The 27,990-nt window shown below is 42.0% G+C and overlaps 4 protein-coding genes across 8 annotated transcripts in view; 2 read left to right on the top strand and 2 right to left on the bottom strand.

The window, feature by feature from the left end:
• Window positions 1-517, bottom strand: part of LOC130431184 (serine/threonine-protein kinase 32C-like) — a 45,060-nt gene extending 44,543 nt beyond the window's left edge. Inside the window, exon 1 of one of the 2 annotated variants that reach the window (XM_056760052.1) lies at window positions 456-517. The gene's annotated coding sequence lies outside the window, so the exon portion shown is untranslated. Of the gene's footprint in view, window positions 1-438 lie in introns of both variants that reach the window. The other variant, XM_056760053.1, reaches the window with a different exon arrangement.
• On the top strand, window positions 63-6,697 carry LOC130431187 (leucine-rich repeat-containing protein 27-like). Its single transcript, XM_056760056.1, has 8 exons — window positions 63-405; window positions 486-616; window positions 777-835; window positions 1,371-1,496; window positions 2,362-2,566; window positions 2,793-2,915; window positions 3,389-3,441; window positions 4,886-6,697. Exons 1-8 carry the CDS (start codon window positions 238-240, stop codon window positions 4,930-4,932), a joined length of 912 nt encoding a protein of 303 aa, XP_056616034.1. The 5' UTR covers window positions 63-237; the 3' UTR covers window positions 4,933-6,697.
• pwwp2b (PWWP domain containing 2B) lies at window positions 5,014-24,974 on the top strand. Of its 3 annotated transcripts, XM_056760049.1 has the most exons (5): window positions 5,014-5,058; window positions 16,464-16,627; window positions 17,534-17,860; window positions 20,763-22,425; window positions 23,688-24,974. In XM_056760049.1, exons 2-4 carry the CDS (start codon window positions 16,551-16,553, stop codon window positions 22,423-22,425), a joined length of 2,067 nt encoding a protein of 688 aa, XP_056616027.1. In that variant the 5' UTR covers window positions 5,014-5,058; window positions 16,464-16,550; the 3' UTR covers window positions 23,688-24,974. The 3 variants fall into 3 exon arrangements, with proteins under 3 accessions (XP_056616027.1, XP_056616028.1, XP_056616026.1); XM_056760050.1 differs by lacking the exon at window positions 16,464-16,627 and having other exon boundaries at window positions 5,043-5,058; XM_056760048.1 differs by lacking the exon at window positions 5,014-5,058 and having other exon boundaries at window positions 15,730-16,627.
• Window positions 8,513-14,781, bottom strand: LOC130431186 (uncharacterized). 2 transcript variants are annotated; one of them, XM_056760054.1, is made up of 4 exons: window positions 14,062-14,781; window positions 13,347-13,567; window positions 13,062-13,178; window positions 8,513-12,879 (listed from the first exon to the last, which is right to left on the bottom strand). In XM_056760054.1, the coding sequence occupies exon 4, from the start codon at window positions 9,939-9,941 to the stop codon at window positions 8,865-8,867; it is 1,077 nt and encodes a 358-aa protein (XP_056616032.1). In that variant the 5' UTR covers window positions 9,942-12,879; window positions 13,062-13,178; window positions 13,347-13,567; window positions 14,062-14,781; the 3' UTR covers window positions 8,513-8,864. The 2 variants fall into 2 exon arrangements, with proteins under 2 accessions (XP_056616032.1, XP_056616033.1); XM_056760055.1 differs by lacking the exon at window positions 14,062-14,781 and adding an exon at window positions 13,798-14,036.
• Window positions 24,975-27,990: the final 3,016 nt, after the last annotated feature.

Raw genomic sequence — 27,990 nt, 5'->3', positions numbered from 1 at the left:
ACGCGCGAAGATGTTTGGGCCCCACCGTGCACCGTAGTTTTGCTTTCGCGCGCTGTCTCTATGGTAACGACTAACATCACAGCTGACGTGAATTGTAAGAGATGTACGACTTATGTTATGAAACCGTCAACGATAGAATTAACGTATAAACGTATTTAAAATAATTTCACAAGTGAGCTGTGTAAAAAACATTCATTGTCGGAGTGTACGTAAGAAATGATCCGATAAACACGGTTGATGACACACCAGAAGAAAGTAATGAACGATGTCCGATCGAGTTCTGATCGTAAAGAAAATGTCGTGAATAACATCGCCTCAGTGCATCTGCATTCTGACATGATTTATATGAGCAGAAGAGGTTTGAGGGAAATATCAGAGTTTGTATTAAACACGACACATGTAAAGGTCAGTACACTTATTTCAACAGTTTGAGCTCACATTGATCCGTCACTCACTGCGTGTTTCCTCTGATGTGTATGTTGTAGAGTTTATATCTGGAAGGTAATGAAATCACTCGTCTTCCTGAGCACTTCTTCAGCTCTCTGACATCTTTAGTGTGGTTGGATTTGAGAAACAACGAACTCACAAATCTTCCTGCAGGTGTTGGCCGTCACAGGTGAGTGTGTACAGCTGCAAACAGAGAAATATTCAGTTTCAAGAACCTTTTCCTCTATAAACAAACTCATATCAAGCATTTAGTCAAAGAATTAAACAGAAAACATTACAATTAAATAATTGAAATGAGTCAAAGAATGTCTTTATCTTTGGTCTACAAGATGCTTGAAAACGCTACTTTTGGAGGACAACCCAATAACTGAACTACCTCCAGACCTGGGTGAGTACAGATGTCTAGGTTTTCCAGAACAAAGAATAAATCTCAGTTTTCTTACTACATATATAGATTGAAATGGAGTTTATTGGTTCGGTAACACTTAACACTAAGGTTTCACTCACTAGTTAATGCATTAGCTGACATGATTTGTAAAAGATATACAAACATATATTAACAGTATTTAACATGTTTCTTAATGAATGTTAATATTCACTCTTTGGGGTTAACAAATCAAAATTCTTTCATCTGTAAAATAAGATTTATTGTGAAAGTCACTTCAAAACAAATATATTTGAATTGGAAATGTTTCTCTTCAGGTTTATACATGCAACATAACTCTATATTGTCTTTATAATGTCACACATACTGTTTATCAAAAATATACAGATGAATGTATGTTTTTGAATGGGGGTCCCTCACATTTGGGGGTCTTTGGCATCATAAAGTTTGAAAGTCTGTTCTAGAAGATGTGAAGGAGGAATCACGTGTTTGTTTATTGCAGTGAGACATGTTCTCTCTCTCTCTCTCTCAAACGCAGGTAATGTAATCACACTGAAAGCCCTGAGTCTGAGGAACTGCCCTCTCACGTTTCCACCTCACCATATCGTGAATCAGGGGCTGGCAAAGATCCTCCAGTATCTGCGCAGCACAACGGCTGAACTAGGTGATTTGATAAACCCGAGAGTGAGGTGTGTAGATGTGTGTGTGTGTTGTGCTTTGCCATCTGTATCTGTAAGCATGGCCTGCCTCAAAAATAGCTCTTGCCCTGGTTCTGCTTGGCTGATGTGAGTTCTATTTCACTGGAGACCCATGTGCCGCTCAGCTGGATTCTGGCGCAGCACGACGCCTGCATTTTCAGTCCAATGAAAATGATCAATAACCCATGACACAGCACGTGGTCAACAGACATCTAGAGCAACGAGAAATAAATGCTGCTTTAATGTAATCAAGTTTGACTGAGGAAGGATACTAACATCTTTATTTCATCTGAAATGTAAATCATATTTCAGGCAGAAGTCTTGCGTCAGTGCAGAGAACAGTGCTGGAACTCTCAGTGTGTGGCCAGTAAAGTGTGGCGTTATTTATGTTATATGACAGACCATAATAAATAAAACACCTTTCAAACCTGCCCTATTTGAATACTCACATGGGCTCAATGCTTGTTGTAGTAGAGTAGGCGGGGCGAGACCGTGGTTCGAGTCCGGTGAGTAATTGTGAATTAGCGCCAGCTGTGCGCACACCGGGCTCGAATCACGTAGGAGATGGGAGCATAAAAGGAACGAGCGACCGGACCGTCGAAGAGAGAGGACCGGGCCCGAACTTATGTCATGTTTGTATTTATATTTATGTTCATGTTTTGTTCGCCGGCGGTCGTCCGTGAGGGGCCGCTGGCTGTTATATTAATTTATTAAATGTTTAAATGTTTGCCGGTTCCCGACTCCTTCCTTCCATTTTATTGAGATGAGTTACACTTGTGTCTTACCTCAGAGAATTTATAGTATGTGAAGGTGAGATCATGTTTCATTCAGACGTTCCTGCGGTGGAGAAGTTGCAGTTGTCTGATCTCAGTGGCTTCAGTCTGGATCTGTGTGAAGAAGGCGTGGATGACGCAGACGTCCGTCACTTTCAGGAGCTTCGGCACAGGATGGTCCAGATGGAGAGGGCTGATTTAGAACAGCCCGGAACTTTAGAGGGCGACAGAGAAGCTGGACCGCTCGTCCTCCCCAACATCAGGTACCGGGATTCAATCAGTGAGACATGAAATACTAGTGATGATTATAAAGTACATGTCACTGACAATAGAGATATCACCACGAGAGTTAGAATAAAATGATCTCATTATAAAAATAATTTTGCAAATAAAATGTGTGTATGTGCATGTTTACACCAAAGGCTGTACCTATAGATTCATGAGGAAACACGCATGTCACATCAGACACGATATCCTTCTTTTTTCCAGGACTAACGGCGTCACGAGAGGCATTGGCTCAGAAACCCAGAGGTGGAGCAGATCAGATGAGATCAGACTGGCAGCAATGAGAGAACTGAAGGAGAAACAGTGGATTCTAGAGGAGAGGAAGAGGTGTGTTCACAACTTCATTCTAGAGTTCATTCTTGGAAAAACTGCAGGGCTTCTACCAGATGTAGAATGAAGCATTAAGGAAGTCACAAAAACAAAAGTTTTTCATGCCATGAAACCGCACTTTGTGTTAAGATTAAACAGCAGACACATAGTGAAATACAATATTTAAAACAAACATGCTCATATTCAGACTTGAAACCTGTCATGTAGTGCACATGTTGTGTGATGTAATCTTGTTAGTCTGTCCAAAAAAAGTTGTTCATTCTCTCCTTTCCTTAATCCAGCTTTAATCCTCTAGTTGCATGGCCTTGTAAACTCACCGTACTGTTAAGCGTGTTGACAACATGTTTATATGCTCTCCGACTTGTAAGTCGCTTTGGATAGAAGCGTGTGCCAATTAAATAAATGTAAATGTAATGTAGTGCTAAACATTACTCACACACCCAGTTGACATGTTTGTGTATAAAACACAGAGCCCAGGAGCGGCTGTGGAGTCACAGAGCAGCACACCAGAAGAACCACAGAGGTACACACACATCAACGCACCAGAAATAATCTCTTCCTCATGTCTGTTAGCTGAATGAAGTCATTCTGTACGCTTAACAAAAATAAGTGTACTTCAAGATCATTTAAGGTTTGGACTCTGGAGAGGTTATGTTCACATGCAATATCAATGTACAAGTAGCATACTTGTAGTTGGTGTACTATTTCAATACCACCTTGAAGTTTATGAAAGTAACATTTTAAGTATAGCAGTACACAACTAGTTTAGGACTATGTTTTATATACTACATCTGAACTTGTATGAGTACTTAGTTTACTACAGCACATTCTTAGTTGATGAAAGCACAATCTAAAGTAGACTCTTGGTAAACTACTAGTTGAGGAGCTTTTCTATTGCAAACGCTAAGCAGAGGAAGTTAACATCACATTCAACGCTTGTTTTATCGTCCACCTAACCCAAGTAAAAATGCCAAAAATGTAACATATAAACGTAGAAAGCATATGAATACCCACGATATACAGTGATCTGTCTCTCTGAACCGCATGATGGGGGTTCATTGCAACAACCTCCAAATGCAAACACCAGACGTAGAATCAACTCGACCTTTAACATTCTTCATTTAGGAAGAAATGATGTCAAGAAAAGCCCATGACTGTCCATACATTACCTTTGGTCCCTTGAAAAAGGGGGAGCAACATATTAAAGAACTGGAATTCCTAAACCCATTAGCTAATCTGGATGAGAAGACACTTTAAATAAAGCACTTTAAGACAATAGTCATTATAAAACTGGACCTTAAGTGCAATTTAGTGATATAAAACAATACAAGACTGAGACAAGACAAGACAATGAAAACATAGTCTTAAAGGGACAGTGCACAAAAAAATGAAAATCCTGTCATCATTTACTAACCTTCTAGTTGTTCCAAATGTGTAAAAATGTCTTAGTTCTGATGAACACAGAGAAAGATATTTGGAAGAATGCTTATAACCAGACAGATCTCAACACCCATTTACTACCATGGTTGGAAAAAAACAAGGAAAGTCAAAAGTGACCCAGACCTGTCCTACATTCTTAAAAATATCTTTAGTGTTCAACAGTACAAAAAAAATGAATAAAAGTAATTTTTCCTACTATGGGAGTCGATGGGGTGTTGAGATCTGGTTATACGCATTCTTCCAAATATCTTTTTCGGTGTTCATCAGAACAAAAATAATTATACACATTTAGAACAACTTGTAGGTGAGTAAATGATGACAGAATTTTCATTTTAGGTGAAAAATCACTTTATTACCGGCCTCAAGTACCACAGCAATACGCTTTATATTGTATTTGAGCACTTTAAATACACTACAGTGTTTCTGTTTAGTTTTTCATGTTTAACCTTGAAATAGAGCTTTGATGATGATCTTGTTGTTGCTGGCCTCCAGAAACACCAGCACATCACTTACAATGTGTGTTTTAGGACCGATCGTCTGCTCATCTGACCCGAGACATCACAGTTATTCCTAGAGTCCAGTGAAAGGGTGGACAGGTACAAGCACACGTCCAGACACCGTCAGATCTGTGTAATACTGACATCTTGTGGTGGATGGTGAAAGTTGAAGAAAGAAGAGACTTGCAACGATAGGATCACAGGTTTGAACACACAAACGAAGAAACTTGAAGTGCCTTTAAAGTCACATTGGATTAAAACACTTGAACTTTTCTTTGTTCTTGATTAATTTCAATCATTACTGTAATACTTGAATCCCATTGTTTTAGTGGTTCCAGTCACATTCATGCTTAAAACCTTGTGATGACAATAAATGCTTTTTGAAAACTAACCATCGAGAAACAGAAGATGAAATGTTTTTTGATATGTGGCTGCTCACATATAAAGTAAACATTATGCCACAATGTTTAGTTGAATCAGAACTGAACAAATATCCATCTTACTGTATAACGTTGTTCTGGCAGGGAATAAGGCGTAAACTGACGGATTGTATTAAATTCATACAGTAACCATTTTGTATAAACAACAAGCATGATTTTTAAGGGACAGATCTGCCACAAATGCTGTCATTTTATTGACTTCTTTTGGATGTTCACATAACCACTGAGAAGTCAATGGGTTCATTCTTCCAAATATCTTCTTTTGTTTTCTCCAGAAGAAAAAAAGTCATACAGGTTTGACATGACATGAAGGTGAAAACAAGTGATGACATCGTTTTCATTCTCTTTAAAGTAATACTCCACCTAAAAATTAAAATTTCTGTATAAATTCTATCTTTCTGTTGAACTCAAAGTTTTTCGAAAACTGGGACATCGGTGTCTACCATAGTAGGAACAATTTAAACTGTAGTCAAAGGTGGCCCAGAACTATTTGCTTTGCTAAATTCTTCAAAATATCTCATTTTGTGTTCAACAGAACAAAAACTGCGACCAGATGGTGGCTTTTTGAGACTATTTTTTTCAGTTTTTCTTAATGGTTGCACTAATGAGACTGCAAAATAATATATTGATCAGTTTGGCACATTAAAAATGTAATGCTCAAGAAATGTTATATTGCGAGAGTGGCACATCAAGTCGCTCCATCTCGTCTCCCCTTCTTCAACCATTTGCTTATCTATAGGTGGCCCCTACCCCCATTGACGCAAGTAAGAGGTCCATTTAAAGGGACAGTTCACCAATTTTTTTTAATTCTCTATAAATTTCTTTGTTCTGCTAAACACAAAGGAAGATATTTGTTGATGAAATGCGCAAACAAACACAGCTGAATTTCCGTCATTCGAGTGAAGCGGCATTGATGTGCGTTCTGCTCTTTCTCTGGCTGGCTGGTTGACATGTGTGTGGGCGTGCTCTTTCTCTCACGCTCAGACGTGGCCGTGCTCTTTCGCTCGATGGATGATGCGTGGGCCTGCTTTTCTTGGTGAATTGTCTAATAAGTAACTAAGAACCCTTGATACTAAAGGGGAATCTGTAAAAACTGAGCTACGTCATACGTTCAACTCATTTTTGATAAGTTGACTATGTTAAGCTTGAGAAGCCAGCAGGTTCGTCAGTGTAAAGAAGTCCGAATGCATGAAAGAGCATGCAACCTCCTCATTAAATGTTCACAAAAGATAAAAGGAAAAAGTAGCATTCAATCATTTTGTTGCTTAAGATGTGCTTTAATTTGGTTTGACAAGTGTTGACAGAGTTTATGTATAAACAATACACAATCATTAAATCATAAACAATGGATTTTATTCATTTGTAATAGATTTATTAATGTATTAAACATGTTTGGATGTGGTTTTAATGTTTTTTCTTACCTCACTCCACGACCAAATTAAGGGCTGGTGCAATCTCTCTCAAATGTTAGTCTAGAGCCCGCAAAAAATTGGTCTCGCAAAAAATTGGTCTCCATTTTTGTCATAGTGAAGGACGGCCACACTCATTCTGTTTCTGATCATTTAGCACCACATTTATTGTTAGAGTTGCAAGTTCATTTTGAAGTTCATCCCTATTTTTTTACAGGTGTCATGAATTAAGACATCAATTTTTACCCGAGCTTTTGTAATATAAGAGGGAATTGTATTCAAGCGAACATCCTGTAAGTGTTAGAACTGAAAACTCCCTCGTTACTGTAATGACAGTTGTTATTGTTTCCTGTAGCTCATTGGTAAGAGCATTGCGTCAACAACACAAGGTTGTGGGTTCAATCCCAGGGGATTGAATATACCCATGTATAATGTGTAATGCAAGTCGCTTTGGATAAAAGCGTCTGCCAAATGTGTAAATGTAAATTGACACCAGGCTAAGCAAACGGCAGGTCTTGGAATGCACCTTTCTACAACATCATTGATATGTTGAACACCACCTCCAAAGAGGAATATCAACGACTACTCTATTCTCCATCTCAGAAAGTTCAGCGTTCATCAGCGGGTGCAGTCTTTAACTTCAACCATGAAACTAACGTTAATTCGACACACATGACGCGTCTGTAATGAAAGTGATCACAATAAAACTGTTGCGCGAATTTAAAATCAATGAAGCGTGTGCTGCGTGCGCGGCACTCGCTCTTAACACAGTAACGCATTTGACAAGAAAGACACCGCAGTGAAAGTGCTAAACCTTATTGCACCTGTCAGTCTGAACTCTAGCTTTTACTCGGACAACGTGTTTAGGCATATAATTATACATACTGTGGTGCATTTAACTGTAGCTGGAGGGTAACATGCTAAACAGTAAACACTATTTCTAGTAATGTTAACGTCCGTGCTCATTTCTAATTTACTTAAAAATTTAATTGTGAATTTGTTGTTTTACATTACATTTACATTTATTCATTTGGCAGTCGCTTTAATCCAAAGCGATTTACAAATAGGGTGCAGTGGGCAGCTATCACTGCAGAGCAAACAGGGATAAGGTGCCTTGCTTAAGGGCACTTCAGTCATTTCCTGGTGACACTGAGAATTGAACCAGTGACCTTCTGGCTACAAGTCCAACTCTCTAACCACTAGACCACAACTGACCAGTGTTGTGTTTTTTTTTTTTTAAATCAAATAAATTGTTCTTTAATGTCATCCTCCAGTGTTTTGTGGCTCTTTTTTAAAAGTATCGATTTAGGCACCGGAACCGTTTGAAAAGTATAGATTATCGAAAACCCCTAAACGATACTCAACCCTAGTTATGCATGGATTAAGTTTATTTTTAAAGTCGTTCCAGCTCTAATTTTCAAGACTAAAATTAAAAATCAGTGCTGTTCCGTCAATATTGGATCTGACAGGAATGGCGCAGCAATGCGGGTAAAACATATTTGTACTATTGCGTCACTATTGCTTTGTTCGAGATCGCTTGATGTGTCCTGCAAATGTGTAACCAAATGTTACATGTCTAACCAAATTCACAAACTGCTATCGTATCATAGCTGTGGGCGTTTACTTCCAAGTCTTCAATGCGGCACGCCCAGTAAAACCGAGCGTTTGTCGAGTCGGCCTCAAAACCCGGGGTAGAGAAAAGCCTATTACTTGTTGATTTTGAGGTTTTTAAATAAAAATAAATAAAAAAACATACGAACATCATAAGTAGAACTTATAAAACAGTAAAAATCAATAAACAAGGAAAGTTTAACACTCCTTTAAAATTTTATTTATAAAAAATATTTATTTGTTTGCACCAAATTGGGGGAGGGATAATTTAGATTCTTCAATGAATCTATCCTGCATGTCTTTGGGCTGTGGGAGGAAACCGGAGTACCCGGAGTAAACCCACGCGGACACAGGGAGAACATGCAAACTCCACACAGAAAAGCCTCCCGTCCCAGCAGACACAGGGAACTTTTTGCTGTGAGACAACAGTGCTAACCACAGAGCCACTGTGCCGCCCGCAACAGAATTGAACTAGTTAATTGCAGTTCTTAAAGCCAATTTACACTGATAGAAGGAATGCCTACAAATACCAAAGTTCTAACTGTGTGTTCAGACCAAACGCGACTTGCGTTTCACTTCATTGCGGACCTGAATTCGCCTCATGGGATGGGCTTCTGCCAGGCGGCTCCAGTCCCATATATATATATATATATTGCTTAAATTGTGTAAAGATCGTTGAGCGACCGGACCGTCGAAGAGAGAGGACCGGGCCCGAACATGTTTTACGTTTATATTTATATTTGTATTTAAGTTATTTCGCCGGCGGTCGTCGGTGAGGGGCCGCCGGCTGTTATTATTTATATTAAAACTATTTAAATGTCTGCCAGTTCCCGCCTCCTTCCTTCCTTGAACGTTGTTACATTGGTGCCGAAACCCGGGAGGAAGGAGTGACATGCTGTCAGAGAGTCCTCGCCGCCGAGTGGCCTCGCGGTGCCGGAGAGTTCGGGCAGCACAGACGAAGGGCGTCCCCCAGTCGGCCACCGTCAAAGCTTCGGTGGAATGGCGACCTTTGCTGCCGCGCCCCTGGGTCGAGGTGGGGTGGCTTTCGTCCAACCGGGAGCGGGGGAGTTGCCACCGTCCGACAGAGGCCGGAGCCTGCGTCCGTCCCCCGAGGGGGAGGAGCAGGGCGCGGGAAGTGCCGAGTGCGGCCACCGCCTGCCAGAGGCCGGAGCCTGCGTCCGTCCGCCCAAGGGGGAGGAGCAGGGGACGGGGAACCCGCCCCGACTCCCAGATAAAGGAGGAGCCACCGCCAGGGGGCGGACGGTCGAGCCGTCCACCGAAGCCCCAGGGCCACCGCAAGGCACCGCGAAGGAGAGTACCCCGGCTTGTTGAGGAACGGGCGGCAGCATGTCGGGGAACATGACTATATATTTTTTTTTTCCTCTCTCCCCTCTCTCTTTCCAGTCGCTCCAAGGGCTCCCATCTCCGTTGTCTCATCGCTGCATACCCCCCACACCCTCCTGAGGGTAGTGGAGTGGGCGGGGCGAGACCGTGGTTCGAGACCGGTGAGTAATTGTGAATGAGCGCCAGTTGTGCGCACACCGGGCTCAAATCACGTAGGAGATTGGGAGCATATAAGAGAACGAGCGACCGGACCGTCGAAGAGAGATGACCGGGCCCGAACATGTTTTATGTTTGTATTTATATTTGTATTTATGTTATTTCGCCGGCGGTCGTCCGTGAGGGGCCGCCGGCTGTTATTATTTATATTAAAACTTTATTTAAATTTCTGCCAGTTCCCGCCTCCTTCCTTCCTTCCTTTTATTGAAAGTTGTTACATTGGTGCCGAAACCCTGGAGGAAGGAGTGACATGCTGTCGGAGAGTCCTCGCCGCCGAGTGGCCTCGCGGTGCCGGAGAGTTCGGGCAGCGAAGACGAAGGGCGTCCCCCAGTCGGCCACCGTCAAAGCTTCGGTGGAATGGCGACCTTTGCTGCCGCGCCCCTGGGTCGAGGTGGGGTGGCTTTCGTCCAAGCGGGAGCGGGGGAGTTGCCACCGTCCAACAGAGGCCGGAGCCTGCGTCCGTCCCACGAGGGGGAGGAGCAGGGCGCGGGAAGTGCCGAGAGCGGCCACCGCCTGCCAGAGGCCGGAGCTTGCGTCCGTCCGCCCAAGGGGGAGGAGCAGGGGACAGGGAACCCGCCCCGACTCCCAGATAAAGGAGGAGCCACCGCCAGGGGGCGGACGGTCGAGCCGTCCACCGAAGCCCCAGGGCCACCGCAAGGCACCGCGAAGGAGAGTACCCCGGCTTGTTGAGGAACGGGCGGCAGCATGTCGGGGAACATGACTATATATATTTTTTTTCCTCTCTCCCCTCTCTCTTTCCAGTCGCTCCAAGGGCTCCCATCTCCGTTGTCTCATCGCTGCATACCCCCCACACCCTCCTGAGGGTAGTGGAGTGGGCGGGGCGAGACCGTGGTTCGAGACCGGTGAGTAATTGTGAATGAGCGCCAGTTGTGCGCACACCGGGCTCAAATCACGTAGGAGATTGGGAGCATATAAGAGAACGAGCGACCGGACCGTCGAAGAGAGAGGACCGGGCCCGAACATGTTTTATGTTTGTATTTATATTTGTATTTATGTTATTTCGCCGGCGGTCGTCCGTGAGGGGCCGCTGGCTGTTATTATTTATATTAAAACTTTATTTAAATTTCTGCCAGTTCCCGCCTCCTTCCTTCCTTCCTTTTATTGAAAGTTGTTACATTGGTGCCGAAACCCTGGAGGAAGGAGTGACATGCTGTCGGAGAGTCCTCGCCGCCGAGTGGCCTCGCGGTGCCGGAGAGTTCGGGCAGCGAAGACGAAGGGCGTCCCCCAGTCGGCCACTGTCAAAGCTTCGGTGGAATGGCGACCTTTGCTGCCGCGCCCCTGGGTCTAGGTGGGGTGGCTTTCGTCCAAGCGGGAGCGGGGGAGTTGCCACCGTCCGACAGAGGCCGGAGCCTGCGTCCGTCCCACGAGGGGGAGGAGCAGGGCGCGGGAAGTGCCGAGTGCGGCCACCGCCTGCCAGAGGCCGGAGCCTGCGTCCGTCCGCCCAAGGGGGAGGAGCAGGGGACGGGCAACCCGCCCCGACTCCCAGATAAAGGAGGAGCCACCGCCGGCCGCCAGGGGGCGGACGGTCGAGCCGTCCACCGAAGCCCCAGGGCCACCGCAAGGCACCGCGAAGGAGAGTACTCCGGGTTGTTGAGGAACTGGCGCCAGCATGTCGGGGGAACATGACTATATATATATTTTTTTTCCTCTCTCCCCTCTCTCTTTCCAGTCGCTCCGAGGGCTCCCATCTCCGTTGTCTCGTCTCGTCGCTGCATAACCCCCACCCCACCCCCCCCCCCCCTGAGGTAGGGGGAGGGAGCCTGCACAGTCTCGGGGGTACCCCCCGGCCTATGAGGGGTGATGGGGGTATGTAGTGGAGTAGGCGGGGCGAGACCGTGGTTCGAGTCCGGTGAGTAATTGTGAATGAGCGCCAGTTGTGCGCACAACGGGCTTGAATCATGTAGGAGATTGGGAGCATATAAGAGAACGAGCGACCGGACCGTCGAAGAGAGAGGACCGGGCCAGAACATGTTTTACGTTTGTATTTATATTTGTATTTATGTTATTTCGCCGGCGGTCGTCCGTGAGGGGCCGTGAATTTTCGCCAAAGTTCGCTCAATTCGCGTGAATCGCGCAATTCATTTACCTTTCTTCATTTGGCAGACGGGGTAGCTGCACACAGGGTGCAGTGGGCAGCTATCACTGCAGAGCAAACAGGGGTAAGGTGCCTTGCTCAAGGGCACTTCAGTCATTTCCTGGTGACACTGAGAATTGAACCAGTGACCTTCTGGCTACAAGTCCAACTCTCTAACCACTAGACCACTCATTCGCGGCGCAAGTAAGTCCATCGCGTCTTTGCATTGACTTAACATGTAAATTACTTGCGCTTCGCGTTTGGTCTGAACACAACCTAAAAGCTATCTCAAACTGAATTAACGAACACCAACTAATGCCAAAAACTAACCCAGACTGATCTAACAAACACAAAAAAACACCAACTAATGCCAACATTCTAAAAACAAACTCAAACTGATCCAACGAACGTAAAAAAAACACCAACTAACGCCAACAAATACAAACCTTCTAAAAACTAACTTGCATTGATCAACAGAAGGCTCAAAAAACACCATGCCTACATGATGCCTACGTTCTTAAAGCCAATTCACACTGACCACAACTACCGGCAGTTCGTTTTTACAAACATTTACAAGTATACCGCCAGTACATTTATATTAGTGTGCTTAAAAAAATATAACTAATAATATACTTTAACATCACTTACGCATATGTGATAAAATCTACTTTTACTTATGCCTGGTATACTTTTTTAAACTTTGTTAAGGGTACACAAGAACTTGTTCTAGTGATTCTAGTCACTCGGGAATACGATAAAACAGTTAACCCTGATACTACGCAATCGCTTCCAGCCTTTCCTGAAGAAGTTCCTAACTCTTTTTACCGCATTGTGCCATCTCACCACAAACGCAGACTCAGTTGGAGAAGTGGTTCCTTCCACCCTGTCATTTCTCGGGGGCAGTATAATCTATGATAAACAAAAAGAACATTCTTACAAAAATATACATTTTTTACGGTATGTTTTTCCCACATTTTTACTTACATATATGGGTATCTATAGTGTGTGCGAGTGTTATTTGAAAACTATTGTATTGTATTGTATTGGTCATAGGCTGTAGTGTGATTTGTTCTAATAATTTGTTTACTTACATCTCTTATCGAAGAAATGATCTGGTCAAATTCTCCTTCAGACAGTGGAGTAAGCACATCCACCTCAATGAATACACGGCTGGCAAGACCAGGACCTTGGGAGAACTCGATTACAACCTGTTTAAGGACAAAAGAGATTTTTGACAATAAAGAAAAATGAAGAAAATGATGCGCTGTATAACATTTCTATTTTGAACTGAAGCGTGTGTCCCGCTTTCACACATCTATACATGGTTGTATTGTATCGGCCATAGTGTGAATTGTTCTTATCATCTCTTTCCTTACATGATTGGTAACATTTGGAAGATGTCTATTTCTAGGCCGGGCCGTTTCGATGCCGGCCCCCTTGTCCCCTGACTCCAGAACTAAAGCCATTTGACTCAAGATATATGTAAGACTTGTATGATTTGCTGTTCAGAAAGAAAACTGAACGAATGATATTGGCTGGTTTCTTCAAAAAGGACTATTCAAGTAGGCTTGTCGTCGTCTGGATTCTGATGTGTCATCTGCAAAAGATAAAAGAGTCTTGATGTTTGAGGTCATGATCACAGTACAATAAGGAATATAAAGAAAATGATGATATAACATTTATTTTGTGAACCAAAGCATTCATTTTCATTTCACAAAAGAAACATTTTTTTTAAATGATGCACTGTTAAAACTGCGTTACAGAAAACGCATAGAAAAGAAAAAAGTAAGATTAAAAACCGGAAAACGATCAAATACATAGCATTACGTGAAAAGTTTGCAATGCAATTCAGGCGAAACAGCTGTAGACAAACAACACGGAACATTCCTTCATATTAATCGAGTACTCCGTGCCCCAATATATATTACAGTTTTATTATATATAAGTTTGACCGGTTTCGAATACAAACATGCTATGTAACATGTAAACAGTGAATCAATATCGTCGTTAACATTAAATCGTGTATAAAGTATGCTAAAATTATAGTTTGAACAAAATAACTTTAAAGTAAACTGCTCTGTTTGTACTCACATGCTACTCGTTTGTCGTTCAGTCTGTAAATGAGCAGCAGGCTAAAAACAAACACTTATAGCGAATCCTACTATGACGCAACAATGAAGCACGTGCGCGCGCTCAGATACGTGTGTTGTGTGCTTTTAAACTCGCTTCATCTACCAACGGCGAAATTGGATCACGTGAGCCGCATCGGCCAATCATGTAATTCGGTTTGCGGTTTACCTTACGTTTCTTTCAACGCTTAAAAATAAGATTTTCAATAATAAAACTGCTTCATTGGGCACACACAGACAGACAGATATCAGCCATAGTAGTCATTTAATATGTCATTGTTGTGATCGGAAAGTATAAATGCTCGAAATGTGCATTTCTCATTATGCATATTGCAATAACTTCAAAAATATTTGAATAAGTGTACTCGAATTAATTTGAAAAAGTGTTTTCAAAGCTTTATGGTGGATGGAGATAACAGAAACTGACATGTGCGCACGAGGAAGATGGCAGCCATCAAAAACAATGTGAAAACTGTTTATTATAATTTTCATTTTTTAAGACATTTGAATATAGTTCACATTGATTTTACACACCTAACGCGTTACTGTATCTCATTATTCAGGAAGTTATTGAGCACCCCCTGTAACTTCTGAAAGCTTAACACACCAGTAAGTAGTCAAAGATGTGTGAGGTTACTTAACTAGCACCGATGTAAACAGGAAGTAAACACGTTGCTGTACATGATGCCTGCCTGCTAATCATAAACATGAAGGGCGCCATTACCGAGTCCGCGAGTGACTTCCTGTTTGATGCTCCGCGCGAGCTCACTTTTATTTATCATCTTCTTCATCCCTGCGTAACATTCCGACCATACTGATCATGTTAAATAGTTCAGAATTTACTGTTCAATCAATTTCCTATTAAAGACATATTGTTTCAAGCTACTTCATAAATCACCTTTAGCAAGTAAAACATGGTTTCATTACAGTACAAACTGTCATTTATTATTATTATGGATTAAAAAATAGTCTATACATTAAATGAGGCAGCAAACACACACTATTTAAACGTATGTTCTATATTATATTTAGCCACGTTAGCAATGTATCTCTGTTTATAATCACCTTTCACAACAAAGTCCAGAACCAAAAGCGTTACCATTGAGTTATTTATTGCTGTATACACGCCTAAACGCTCATAAGCAAGGCATTATGGGTATTTTTGTGTCTGACAAAAATTTAGTGTAAAATGAATGTACCAACCTAAGTGTGGTGTGTAAATACAGTCTAAATAATGCATTATTATTATGAATTAATTTGTTTTGTTGTTGTTTTGTTTATTTCAGGTAATGGCACAAAAAAAGTACAAAGTAGACGAAATATAGTTAAGTCATATAGTGCAAAAAACAGAATATACAGTATTTAAATATGACAATCGAATAATTGACATTCTTGAAAGAGAATGAGATGTTTTACTATTACATAAATATGAAACAAGGCTTTAAAGGGACAGTGGACACAAAAGTAAAACAATTGTCTTTATTTACTAAGCTTCGAATCGTACCAAATCTGTAGAAATGTCTTTGTTATGACGAACACAGAGAAAGATATTTTGAAGAATGATTGTAACCTAACAGTTCTTTGCCAACATTTACTACTAAAGTAGGAAAAATGACAATGGTAGTCAGAAGTGCCCCAGGACAAAATACTTTCTTTTGGGTTTAAGACAACAGAGAACTTTATAAAGCACATTTTTTCTACTATGGTAGTTAATGGTGCTAGTAAAGTTTGTCTTAATGGACCAGTCTGTGAAATCTAGCGTTGTCACTGCGAATTGCAACCAATGGCTCCCCCGCCTCCCTTTCAAAGCATTACATAATCATTCTAAGGTAACAAAACATCACGCCTCATTTTGTAAGCTCTTTATAAACCACTGAAGGCATAGTTGTGTATATCATACTGCATTTCTGTCAATAGATCCTCCAAAAACTGACACACTGGACCTTTAACAGACACATTGCGATCCCATTAACAGTCTGAACATGTTCAAATACTAGGTTTTATTAGAGAAAAACCTGTTTAAAAAAACAGCATATGCTGGGTTAGGTATGTTTTGATGCTGGTTCGACCACCCTTAACCAGCTAAGGACCAGCACATGACCAGCTCAAACCTGCAGAAACCAGCAAACCGGAAAAAAAACGTTTTTCAACAGGGCTGTATCTCAAAAGCATCACGGTGTAGTCCATTAGCTCTATGAACTTCACATTTTTCAGCAATCTTTGATTAAAACAATCAAACAGAAAAACTTTACGAATAAAACACTTCATAAGGCCCCAGGCTTTTCCTCTTCTGTCTGTTGTAATCCCAGAATGCTGAAATCAGTAATGTTGTCTTCATCAATGTTTATTTATTTATTGTCATAGTCCAGACTTGATGTCTAGCAGTGTTGCTTGGCATGCTGAAACAGACGAGAAAGTCCTTCATCTTCACTCTTGTTCCGGGGAGGACGTATGCCCGGAGCTTTGAGTACAGATTCACTGTCTTCACTGAGGAAATGTCTGGAAGATATTTCAAGAGATGACAGCAGGTCTGTGCTGCATTTCCATAATAAAGACCAACATTCTGAACTGAACCCCAGTGTTCACAGATTGACCAGCAGGTGTCATCCGTCCTGTTTTATTTCTCCATGAATCAGTGTCTCCACACACAGTCAGCCATTTTAAAGGCCTAATGTCACAATGTTAAAATACTGCCTGTGTGTTCTGAAGCTCCAGATATCACATCAGTTTGGTTTTCTAGCCGTGTGATGTCCCGTCTCATCTGGTGCTTGAGAGATTTGTTCGCTGTTATTTTTCACTCACATGTTTTGATCCTGTCATAAACACACACACGGTTAATAAAACACTAAAGATAGCCAAGTGTCAGCACCTGTATAAATAAAATTTGTGTAAATGAAATGCCTGCGTTTCGTGTAGAACAATTTGGCATTTCAGCAGTTAACGCTCATGTGAATTTAAGAACAAATCAAAAGGTTGTTGTAAACCTAAACTGGTCCATTTATCTCTTTTAGGCTTTTATGTTGTAATAATAGATTAGTTTAAGTGAACCTCTGCATAAATATATACTTTACATTCAATCATGAATGTGTGTTACACTTGAAGTGGGCTATATATGTGTATGTTATATAAACTAGTTTATATATGATAGTAGTTAAAAGTTGAGTACGTAGTGTGTGTGTGCTGTTAAAGGTGAATAATGAATGTGTTTGGACATGTTAGTGATATTTAATATGTAATATATGTCATATATGTTATACTTGAAGTGGGCTGTATGTATGCTATACCTTCACTAATTTTCCCATAATATGTCAAATTGTATATATAGTGTATTATATGTGCTTTAAAGTTGAGTGTGTTTGTGTGTTGTTCTGTTGTCTAGTCTCTTATAGTTGACTCTGTACATATGTTGGAGTAAATGCAGTATATGTGTTTAGTCTTTCGGCAGTGATGTCACCGCGGCGGATCCGTTGTAATCGCCTCGGCGGAGCTGATGGCGTCATTCCGCGCGCTGGCGGAGCCTCCCGAGCGCTGACGGAGCGGAGTAGCAGCGAAGGCCGAGACCACCGAGGCTCCGGCGGCCGCTATCGAGCGACGCCAAGCCGGACACCCGAGTCAGGAAACATGCAGGCTGCATCGGAGGAGCTGCGGGCCGGCTCCCGGATCCCCGTCACCGTCGATCAGATCGTGAACGACACGCTGCTAGTGACGCTCACGTACCGAGAGAGAAGCTACACGGGCATTTTACTGGACTGCCAAAAAAAGTGAGTGGCATTTCTGAGTGTTTTTGTGAGAAAATGAAATCATTTCTCGCGTGGGCCCAAACAGCAGGCCGAAAAAAGACAAGCAGAGGCCCGTGTGTGAAACAATGAGAAGAAGCCAAAGCATCACCTTTCACACACCGTGAACGCGTTTAACGGCATCGATCACGGTATTTTGTTTCGGATCGCGTGTTTTTAACTCTATTATTTGACGGTGGATGTTTAATGCTGTGATTGTAGTTAGCCATGTAGCCCCATGAAGCTGTTTATCAGTCTCACAATCTGCTGTGTGCATTTCCATAGAGATGAAAGACGGATGAACGTGCTTTATGAAATATATCGTGGCGAGTTATTGAAATACGTAATGAAATGTTTATGTATTTCATTCTTGAGTAAAATTTCATTATTCTTGACGAATGGCCCTGGTGGCATTGTTGTAGCTTGTGATGGCTATCTGGTTATTAGTTTAGTTTAAAGGTCAAACATTTGTCAACTGCTCATTTGAATGAATTGAACGTGTTTCTCTTTGCATTGTGGGAAAATCTTTATTAACATTTAAAGGCCTCATCTTAAAGGCTCAGGTGGTTTTAAGAGGCCTCTCAATGTTAACCTTTTTTATTTTCATGATTAAATGACATGATCATGTCAGTAGATGCATGTGTTTATAAAATAATTCATCAAATAAATGCAATCTTTAAGTTCGGAGTGTTCATTTAAAGAGCTGGAACTCTTTGTGTCAGACAAAGCCAGATGAGATGACACTTGACAAAACATTTGTCTCTATAAACACCATCACTAGGTGATTTTTCTGTTTGTCATTGTGTACATTTGTCTTAATACGAGCGCTTCAGAGCGTGTGTCACACAGGTTTGTGTGGTGTTAAAATACTGTAAGATATTTATAGCTCGAATGCATCTTATGTCACATTTACTTTATTAAGCTCCTACGCCCAAGCAGACATCAGAAAAAGACCTTAAAGCAAAGTTTCCATCATATTTATCTGTTGGTGGAAGAATAATGGTGAGCTTGATTTCGTATGTGACATTATTTCACCATCCTATCGGTGTCTTTGGTTCTTTTAGATGTTGTCTAATGTGAAATTCTTCATGACGTTGTTCTGTTATGTCACGATGTGTCACGTCCTGTTGAGAATGTTATTGAGTGGAGCAGGAACAGTGAGTCATGGCAGGTCATCTGCCGCGTCCTTGGACATGGATAGCATGGATGGCCTTTATTATAGTTTGATAGTGGGATGAGAAACGTACCTGGTCGTTTACATGATTCAATCTTTATGCTCCATGTATTGTGTTATCTGAAAATGATGTGCATTACACAACAAAGCATGCTGCATGGAGCACTCTATCCCATAATGCACTGCAGTGCATCTACAATAATAATAACAGCTAACAGGTATACACATGAGTTCTGTCTTCAATTATTATCTCTCATGTGTTTGTAAACCTGTATACAAGTCTTTCTTCAGTGGAACACAAAAGAAGATATTTTGAGAAATGTCTCTGTCGTTTTGTGTGTGCACAATGGAAGTCAGTGGGGTTAGGTTCTGTTTGATTATCAAAATTCTTCAAAATATCTTACAGTATGGAATAACTTATTCTGGAGACGTAACAACAATGTTACTGTTTAAAATGTTTTGATGTTGTTGCGTGTATGTATTGTGTTTGTGTATTGTTAGACATTGGGGTACACTGCATTGCAGTCAGTCAGTAGTAAGATTTCATTCCAAGCATAGTTTTGGATTATCAAATAACATCATGTCGTTAATTACGATGGGTCATTAGCATTTGTAATATAATATTCGATATATTCCCTACGCAGCTTTAGCTTTGCAGAGAGCGGCTGGTGTAATTATGGCCTTCAGGACAGCAGCTTCAGGGGTGGGCGTTTTATTTTTACATCAAGCATCTCAAATGATTGTAGTTTATTGCCTGAGGGCTTTCTGCCACTCTAGACCCACAGGATTTCCTTCTAAGGTTTAATTGATAATCCCGGCACAATCAGATTTCAGGGCCGCATGTGAAAACATTGAAATCTCATGGCCCTCGTCCTGTGTCCCTGGTGGTTTATGGGATTGTTTTTGTTCAGAGGTGGAGGTTGGGGGGGTGGCTTCCGGGTTGTTCTGTTGGTCTCTTTGTCTGTCGATCCTAACCGAGGGCAGCCTCAGAGCTCGTTGTTAATATTTTACAGATTTCATCATCATCAGTACTGAATCACACACCTGTGCGCTCGGCATGCCTTCATTGTTTCACATCTAAACGACCTGAATCTTAAATGTAAGGATGTTTTACTGCAGGGATATGAAGCCTTTGTGCTGTTATTTTCATTTACCTTAACTGTAGTGAATGAAAAATACGGTCACAGTAAGAAATGGAGGAAGAAATATGTGAACAAAAGGTCAACGTTTATGAAGCATTTTGGTTCATTCTTTTGTTATTGGGTAGTGTGTGGTCATGTGAGTAACAGAACAGCGTTCAACATAGTTAAGAAGTTTGAAGGATGAACTGATTCCTGTGTTTTTTAAAGATTAGAAGAAAAACTGTGTGGCCATGTGTTGGTTATGTGTTGCATGATGGGGCTGGTTCACTAAGTTGTTCTCCTGGTCAAGAATCAGAAATGATTATTGTGCTATTACAGTTCAAATTCTAGTGTTTTAAAAGATAAACGTGTCATCTTTATAAAGGTTTTTTCCCCAGAACATTCAGACTCACTCGATTGTGCAGAGCTTTGACGCTTATGTCAAAGAACAGAACACCAGGGATGTGTTGTGCTGGCTGTATTGTTCTTGTAAGGAATGGCCGTTCTCATGGCTCATGAAACTCCATCACTTGTGTGTCAAACGTGTTTGATTATGATTGGCTCATATGTTTCCATTTGTCTGTGTTCGCAGGACTGGGCTCTTTTGCCTTCCAGACGTCATTGGGAAGTCAGAAGAGAACCTTGTGTTGAGACCAGACTGCGAAGTCTCATGCGAAGAGCCTTCCGCCGAACCCTTCGGCCAATTAACACAGCAACCAAAAGATGAAAACACGGAACCCGAGGCGGCCCCTGCCACTCCTGTACCCGTACCCATACCGCTCCAGCCGGGCCAGCCCACGTACCCTCCGTACTTTGAGGGCGCCCCTTTCCCCCAACCCATGTGGGTCCGGCACACCTACAACCAATGGGTACCTCAACCGCCACCTCGTCCAATAAAGAGAAAGAAAAGGCGAGGTCGAGAACCAGGGAGGATGACCATGAGCACGATCCGACTGAGGCCGCGACAGGTGCTGTGCGAGAAATGCAAAAACACGCTAAACAGCGACGAGGACAGCAAAGATGGGCCGACGGTGCCCAAGACATTGAGGAAGGAGAACGCGCCTCAAGCTGACGAGGACACTAAAACACTCCCAGCCAAGAGTCTGAGGAAGGATGATGGGGACAGCAATAAAGAGTCAAAACGAAGAGAGGACTCCATGGGCTACGATAACAAACGCTTTCGCAAGGACAAGAAGGACGACGAGAAGGTTCCAGGAGGCATCGTTATTCCTCACAGTCCCGTCATTAAGATCTCCTATAGCACTCCTCAAGGTAAAGGTGAAGTCATTAAGATCCCGTCTAGAGTACATGGATCTGTCAAACCATTCTGCCCCAAGCAGCTGCTCCAGAACGGTCATGGAGAAAGAGAAACTTCCAAGGAGCCTCAAAAAGATGTCCAACCCTCCATGGACACCATCAGGACAGGCCTTACCATTTCCATTCCCAAACTCAAGCTTCCCAAGCTAACCAGTCCAGACGCCCCATCGCCCAAGATCCGCTTAAGATCCCGCAGCGACGGGACGCAGCAGGTGTCGGTGTACGAGGCTGAACTGGTGGGTGGCGCACGTCGGAAAAGTCCCAGAGTTCCAAGCTCCGCTCTGTCACACTCCGAGGACGGTTCCGAGAAGAATTCACTAGAACTGTGGTCTGGAACATGTGGGGATGAAGTCGAGCGTCACGGCGACCTGACTTTACTCATCAACTTCCGCAAGAGGAAAGCCGACTCATCGAGTCTGTCCGTGTGCAGTAGCGACAGCCTTGATGAGTCCAAGTCGTTCAGTTCGGACGGCACCTCACCGGAACTCTGCGACCTCGCCCCGGGTGAGGACATCTCGGTGTCGTCTTCCTCTCACGGGGAAAGTAAAACGGTTCCGCCTCTCACCGTACGACTTCATACTCGCAGCATGACGAAGTGCGTGACGGAGGAAGGTCATGCGGTGACTGTGGGTGATGTGGTGTGGGGAAAGATCCACGGCTTCCCCTGGTGGCCCGCGCGGATACTCAGTATTAGCGGTAGTAATAGGGAAGAAGGGGAGGTTGACGCTCCCTGGCCTGAAGCTAAAGTGTCCTGGTTCGGCTCGCCCACCACCTCCCAACTTTCGGTTGCCAAACTGTCACCGTTCCGTGAGTTCTTCAGGTCACGGTTCAACCGTAAAAAGAAAGGGATGTACCGGCGGGCCATCATGGAGGCTGCCAAGGCAGTGGGACACATGAGCGCGGAAATCACATCTCTACTTGCCCACTGCGAAACTTAGGTGAGGTTCTTTTCTTTCTTTGACTGTATCTGGCTTGCGCTCTAGATATAAATGTGATTCTCTTTTGCCTCAAGTTTAAAAAGCATGGTTTGGATGAAAATATTTAGTTTGAAATTGTTGTCTACAACATTTTGACCATCCCCTTTTTACAAATGATGAGTTTTGTTTTTCTGTTGTCAAGAGGGGAGTGAGAAGTGCATATCACCCGTCTCAGACTTTCTGTCTTTGAGAGATAAATAAACTGCTTCATTTGCTCCCTCAAGTGTATGATGTGCGACTCATGGGTCCTTTTTTGGTATCTTTTGTGACAGTTTATTTTTGGCGAAACAATTTCTTCAATGTTGATATTTTTCTTCCACATATTTCACGATTCAGGCATTATAGGATAGGTTTGTTAGTAATAGGTTTGTTTGCGGTTGGGTTAGAAACATTTTTCAACGCTTCATGTTTCCATGGAGTCACTGGATGTTTAGAGAAGATGAGACGGCACAGCTTAGTTCAATATTGTCTGAAGTTTCCAGGCCGTCCCACTGCTGATGTTTGCACTCCTGTATTTCACCACAGCCATTTTTAGTCATGTAAGCGGTGTTTTGTCAGACATCATGTCTGTGAGCTGTAAGCACCCTGATGTCCTGCTGGATGAACCGCTTTTCCACAACATGTCATTTTTAGTTACATTTCATCTTCATTTAAACACTTTAGTTAATATATGCACAGTTTTGTCTAACTAGATTTCAATGAATTGTCTCAGATTCTAACCGACTTATATACAACCACCAATTTCTTACCATACAAAACCAAAATACATGCTTTCAATAAAAGGCTGACATTTCATGTTCTCAAGAGCGTAGTTAAGACCCAAATCTTTATTTTCTCATCAATTACTCTCTCTCATGTGCTAGTAAATCTAGAGTCTTTCTTCTTTTGTGTTCATACAATAGAAGGCTAAATAATGATGATAGAATTCTGAGTTTTGACTATATTATCTTTTTAAGAGACAATGTGCTGCTTTTAACAGGAAAATAACCGCTCACAAATATTGAAGAAAATATTTTTATTGTATTTAGTGAAGTGTGTTTGTTTTTTCACTCTGTTGGGTTTTTCAGTATTTTTGCAATGTATTCTGGGTTTGCTTTCTTTATAAAGGATGCACATAATGCAGACGTACATATATTTGCTGTATTAGTATACAGCTCCACTACGGTTTTCATAGTCACAACCTTTTTTTTGTTTACTGACTTGTCTGTGTTTTGTGTCTTCAGAGGAAGAGGAACGTGCTGGTTTGGCTTTCACGCAGGGCCTGCGCTCCCCGGATGTGGCGGTCTCCCCGGGTGGAGAGTGCCTTTATTTGCCACGGATATTATGAACGACGGTGCTTCCCCCCCACACACACGCGGCTGTTGGAAGAGAACGGCGGACTTGTGGACTGGATGAGTGAACTGCGTTTGAGGGCCACAAGGAGAACGCTGGAAAATGTCAGAGCGATCCATCGATTTTCCCCATCTTCTCTTTGTTCGTCTCTTCATCTTCCGTCTGTTTGTTCTTTTAGTACGTACGTTATATTAGAAGTAGCTCGACACTAAATCCGAATGTATTTATTCACGAAACACGAAAAATCCTGTAAGATGAAAGTGCTGCTGTTGAAGACTGACTGAGTCCTTCATCGGCCGCGGGCTCGCTCTCGCCCCTCATTGGATGCCCAGAACGGATGAACGTCAACACCACAATACTACATGACAAGTCTTACTCATGCGTCTCTCTTCATTCGATTGTGATAATGTGAAATTTTGTTTTTATAACCTCTGAGATGATTGTGTAGGTTTGTCCAGCTGGTTTTCTGTCTCACATCATGTGACGTTTTTCGCATCCGCTCGTCGAAGAGGCCGTTGACGTTTCCGTTGTATTTGCTTTAATTATTTAATGTCACGTTAAGAATAGCACTTTATTCCAACCCCGGTGGCCTGCTGTGAATTCATCGGGCGACACTAACCTGAGTTTTCAGATCGACGGAGGAGCCGACCCTTTGCTTTCGAAGTGATTTTTAACTTTTCTCCTACAGATTAAAGGACGTCTTCAGGAAGTTGTGTACACTGTATTCTCATGTTTCGCCTGCTTTACTAGTCACTATTTCTTTATACTGGTGAAACGTTCCTCTGGACAGAAGTGTACGCTCCTATAAACCGCCCGCCTCTTTGATTAAAGCTTACAACACTACCCCGACGGGATGAATTCAATCACGTGTTCGCTAAATGAATGGCCTCGGTTCTCTGTCTGCGTCTTTGATATGGGAATTCTCCGTGAAGTGGAATGAGTCGTCCGCGCACCCCGCTGACCTCCTGGACAGGAGCAATTAAAGAGGGCTGATGGCGGGAGGGAACTCGAGGTGTATTTTGAGCTCCGACTCGCCCCGTCAGTCGCGCCCTTCTGTGCGTTTCTTCTCCAGCTGGTTTATGATTCTGGACTTTCTGCAGACGTCTGCAGCCATCCATTACTCAATGTGGTGGATTTTTTTTATGTGCTGTAAATATAATAAAATATGAAAGCCGTAACCGTTCTGGAATGTTCTTTTGCATGCAGGCAATGTTATTTGGCTCCATTTCACAACACACAAGGTTATGTAAGCATGAGGTGTGAAGAATGCTGAAGCTGAACCCTCATTAAAACTGCAATCTGGCACTTTTAATGGGTAAAACAAGAACGAAAATCACTTCTTAAGCAAGAACATTCTAACTCGCAACAATAAGCTTATAACAAGTTAAATTTGGAGCTGTCTGGTATAAAAATGTCAGTTGTTTTTCAACACTTAATGGACTAAACGTAGATTATAACATGTTGCAGTGCCATCTCTGTCTGAAACATTGCATTTATATACAGTGCTAAGGCTGTGCAATATATCGAGGTATAGAAAATGTCCAACATCTGTCAATAACAGTATTCCTTTAAGAATTCAAAATGTTATGTATAGACCCCTTTGGATGGCGTAAACGACACTGATCCAAAGCTGGTCCAAAAGATCTTCCTGTTTCAGTCTTTTAACACCACACAATGGTTGAACAAAATGCAACTTGCAGAACATTTTTAACTGAGTCAAAATGTTAAACGATCACCCCATGTTTCAATTATATATGTGAGATTTAAAGCGGGTGAACACACAGGGTTTCTGCCAATCTCATTTTAATCTTGAGTACCTATAGAGTAGTATTGCATACTTTGTATCTTCGAAGAGTATTTAGTTTGATCACATTTATAAAAGATAGATACAGCTTTACGATTGTTTCCGAAAACATACGGTGCGTGCGGGGGGGAGGGGTAGACTGAACCAAAGCACGTGCGCACGCATTGCCAACAAAACACAGACATCAGTGTCACTCACCAGGCATCTTTTAGTGCTGGGACGGCTCCATATATCAGTTTCAAACAATCTCCAAATCCACCGTTTATATAACATTCATCACCCAAATGAAGTCAACAAACAAACAAATGAACTTCACAAACATATGCTCTCTATCCTGCTTTCAATCTGCGGATGCTCCTTCTCCTGCTCTCCTGTGGCCGTGTGGGCGTGATGTCTCCTTTTCCGGGAGAATTGTCAAATAAGGTACTCAGACAAGTTGTTACAAAACAGTTTTATATGTTCGAAAAAAACTTTCAGAATCCTGATCAATCATTGTGGGAGTGTATCACACAGAGAAATACAACGTAATACGCCCAACTCGTTTTTTGACAGGTCGACCATGTTAAGCATAATTAGACAGCACGTTTAACATTGTAAAGAAGTCAGAATGCATGAAACACCGTTGCACGGCCGCTTTAAAACATAAATAAATCTGAAACGGGCATGCTACGGCACCAGTGTCTACATCTTGCGAAGTTGTCTATAGACTATAAATTTTAAGTTGATGCAGATAGAAAAATAAATATCGTATTGTATTTATTCAGCATGCCATCACATTTTTTTATGTCACACAGCCCTATACAGAACAGATGCAGCTTTTATCTAAACTCTTGATGCTGTTGTCTTTCTACTGTATAGTAGAACGTTTATGTGTTTATAGATGCACACAGTTCTAAGGTCAGGGTCTCGGTCCTTAAATAGGTCATCTATATTCACAAGGCAACAAGTGTTTCTGTTGTGGCTTAACGTGAAGCAACTTAAAATACCTGTAAAATTGTTCTGCTTTTATACGGTCTGTTAAACATTTGCATTTGCACACATCTAACCTTTAACTTTAATGTATGGCTCACTTCTCTTGTAGCACGTTATAAAATGAGCGGAAGTCGTCTCTTGTTCTTTGACTAAAGTTCTGATTGTAAGTGTCTGTGAGAGCAGTGTTTGCTTTAGCCAAGATTAAATCAGTCTCAGGAATGCAGATCTGTCACATATTCATCAGTCGTAGCACACACTGATGTGTAGCTCTTTGTCAAATCGCCTTTATTTCTGTGTTGCTTTATAAAAATCACATTTTAAATCTTTTAATTATTCCTCATATAAATATTATGCAAATGCAAACGTATGGTCTCACATTAGTGTCAGATATTTCTACTGAGAAAAAGAGATTATCATCTGAGACTTCGTTGATACTTGAAATCAAAATGGAACACGGCGTCAAATCTCCTGAGCTATGAAAGAGCCACATCTGAGCAATGACATTTTCCAGCACAACCTCAAGTGTTTCTGTTAAAAAAAACTGTAGAATTTTTTTAAAGTCCCAGTGAACTTCAAAATTCAAATGCCTATTTTCAAATTAATTATTGCTGTGTTTAAAGTAAATAGTTTATCAGTGTGGGTCATTCGCTTTTTAAAATTCATGTGTCCTCATATTCTTTGGTTAAAATCTGAAAATGCACTTCAGTACTACATTGACTAGACGGTTTGGGCGGAGTATCCGTTCACTCCTGCTGCCAGTTTCATTTCAAAATGTTTTTATACATCCAATCAAATCGCAGAGAAATCCACGCCCACTGTTCTTCGCATTCAAAATTCCATCTACTCGGAAATGCGTGAAAATACGGAAGTAAAAACGATTGCAACTTCCAGTTCGCGGGTCTTTAAGGTACGATCATTTAATGCTATAACAGAAACATAAAACCATCGGTTCTGATTGGCTGCTGTACAGAGTTATTAATACATCACTGTTATTGACCAATCAGCATCCAGGACCTGAACTGTTTTGTATATGAAATTTGATGAATCTTAATGTTGTCTGTCGCAGGAAGCATGAGTACGTGGTGTGGACGGGTGATGTCTGATTGAAATGTGAGATGTTCCTCAGCTCCGGATGGTTTCTCCCTACAGACGTCTCGTGCCATCTGCTTTCATATCAGTTGGGAAAAAAGTGATCAGTGTTTCTCTCCAGAGCTCAGTCTTGTGTGTCTCCAGGTGTTGTTGAGTTTCCGCGGGTTCCCTTTGGCATTGTTGATCTAAAAACACACTTATGTTGTGTGGACACAAACTGCACTTAATCCTCGACTCGTTCACTCCCGATGCTGGCGTTTCGCTATCGACTTGAACTGTTTGACTGCACGCAATATATCAGAAAAAAAGAAATCAAATTTATAAAAATG

Source organism: Triplophysa dalaica, chromosome 11, assembly GCF_015846415.1.
Source record: "Triplophysa dalaica isolate WHDGS20190420 chromosome 11, ASM1584641v1, whole genome shotgun sequence".
Taxonomy (NCBI): Eukaryota; Metazoa; Chordata; class Actinopteri; order Cypriniformes; family Nemacheilidae; genus Triplophysa; species Triplophysa dalaica.
This window is presented reverse-complemented; position numbering and strand designations above follow the sequence as displayed.

Bases quoted from the DNA above. Each gene is read 5' to 3' on its own strand.
- LOC130431187 (XM_056760056.1), top strand. From the start codon at position 238: ATGACACACCAGAAGAAAGTAATGAACGATGTCCGATCGAGTTCTGAT. The intron at 617-776 runs GTGAGTGTGTAC...TTGGTCTACAAG, and splicing joins GCAGGTGTTGGCCGTCACAG to ATGCTTGAAAACGCTACTTT. The intron at 3,442-4,885 runs GTACACACACAT...TGTGTGTTTTAG, and splicing joins ACACCAGAAGAACCACAGAG to GACCGATCGTCTGCTCATCT.
- LOC130431186 (XM_056760054.1), bottom strand. From the start codon at position 9,941: ATGTTCGGGCCCGGTCATCTCTCTTCGACGGTCCGGTCGCTCGTTCTC.
- pwwp2b (XM_056760049.1), top strand. From the start codon at position 16,551: ATGCCCGGAGCTTTGAGTACAGATTCACTGTCTTCACTGAGGAAATGT. The intron at 16,628-17,533 runs GTCTGTGCTGCA...ATATGTGTTTAG, and splicing joins ATTTCAAGAGATGACAGCAG to TCTTTCGGCAGTGATGTCAC. The intron at 17,861-20,762 runs GTGAGTGGCATT...CTGTGTTCGCAG, and splicing joins TTACTGGACTGCCAAAAAAA to GACTGGGCTCTTTTGCCTTC.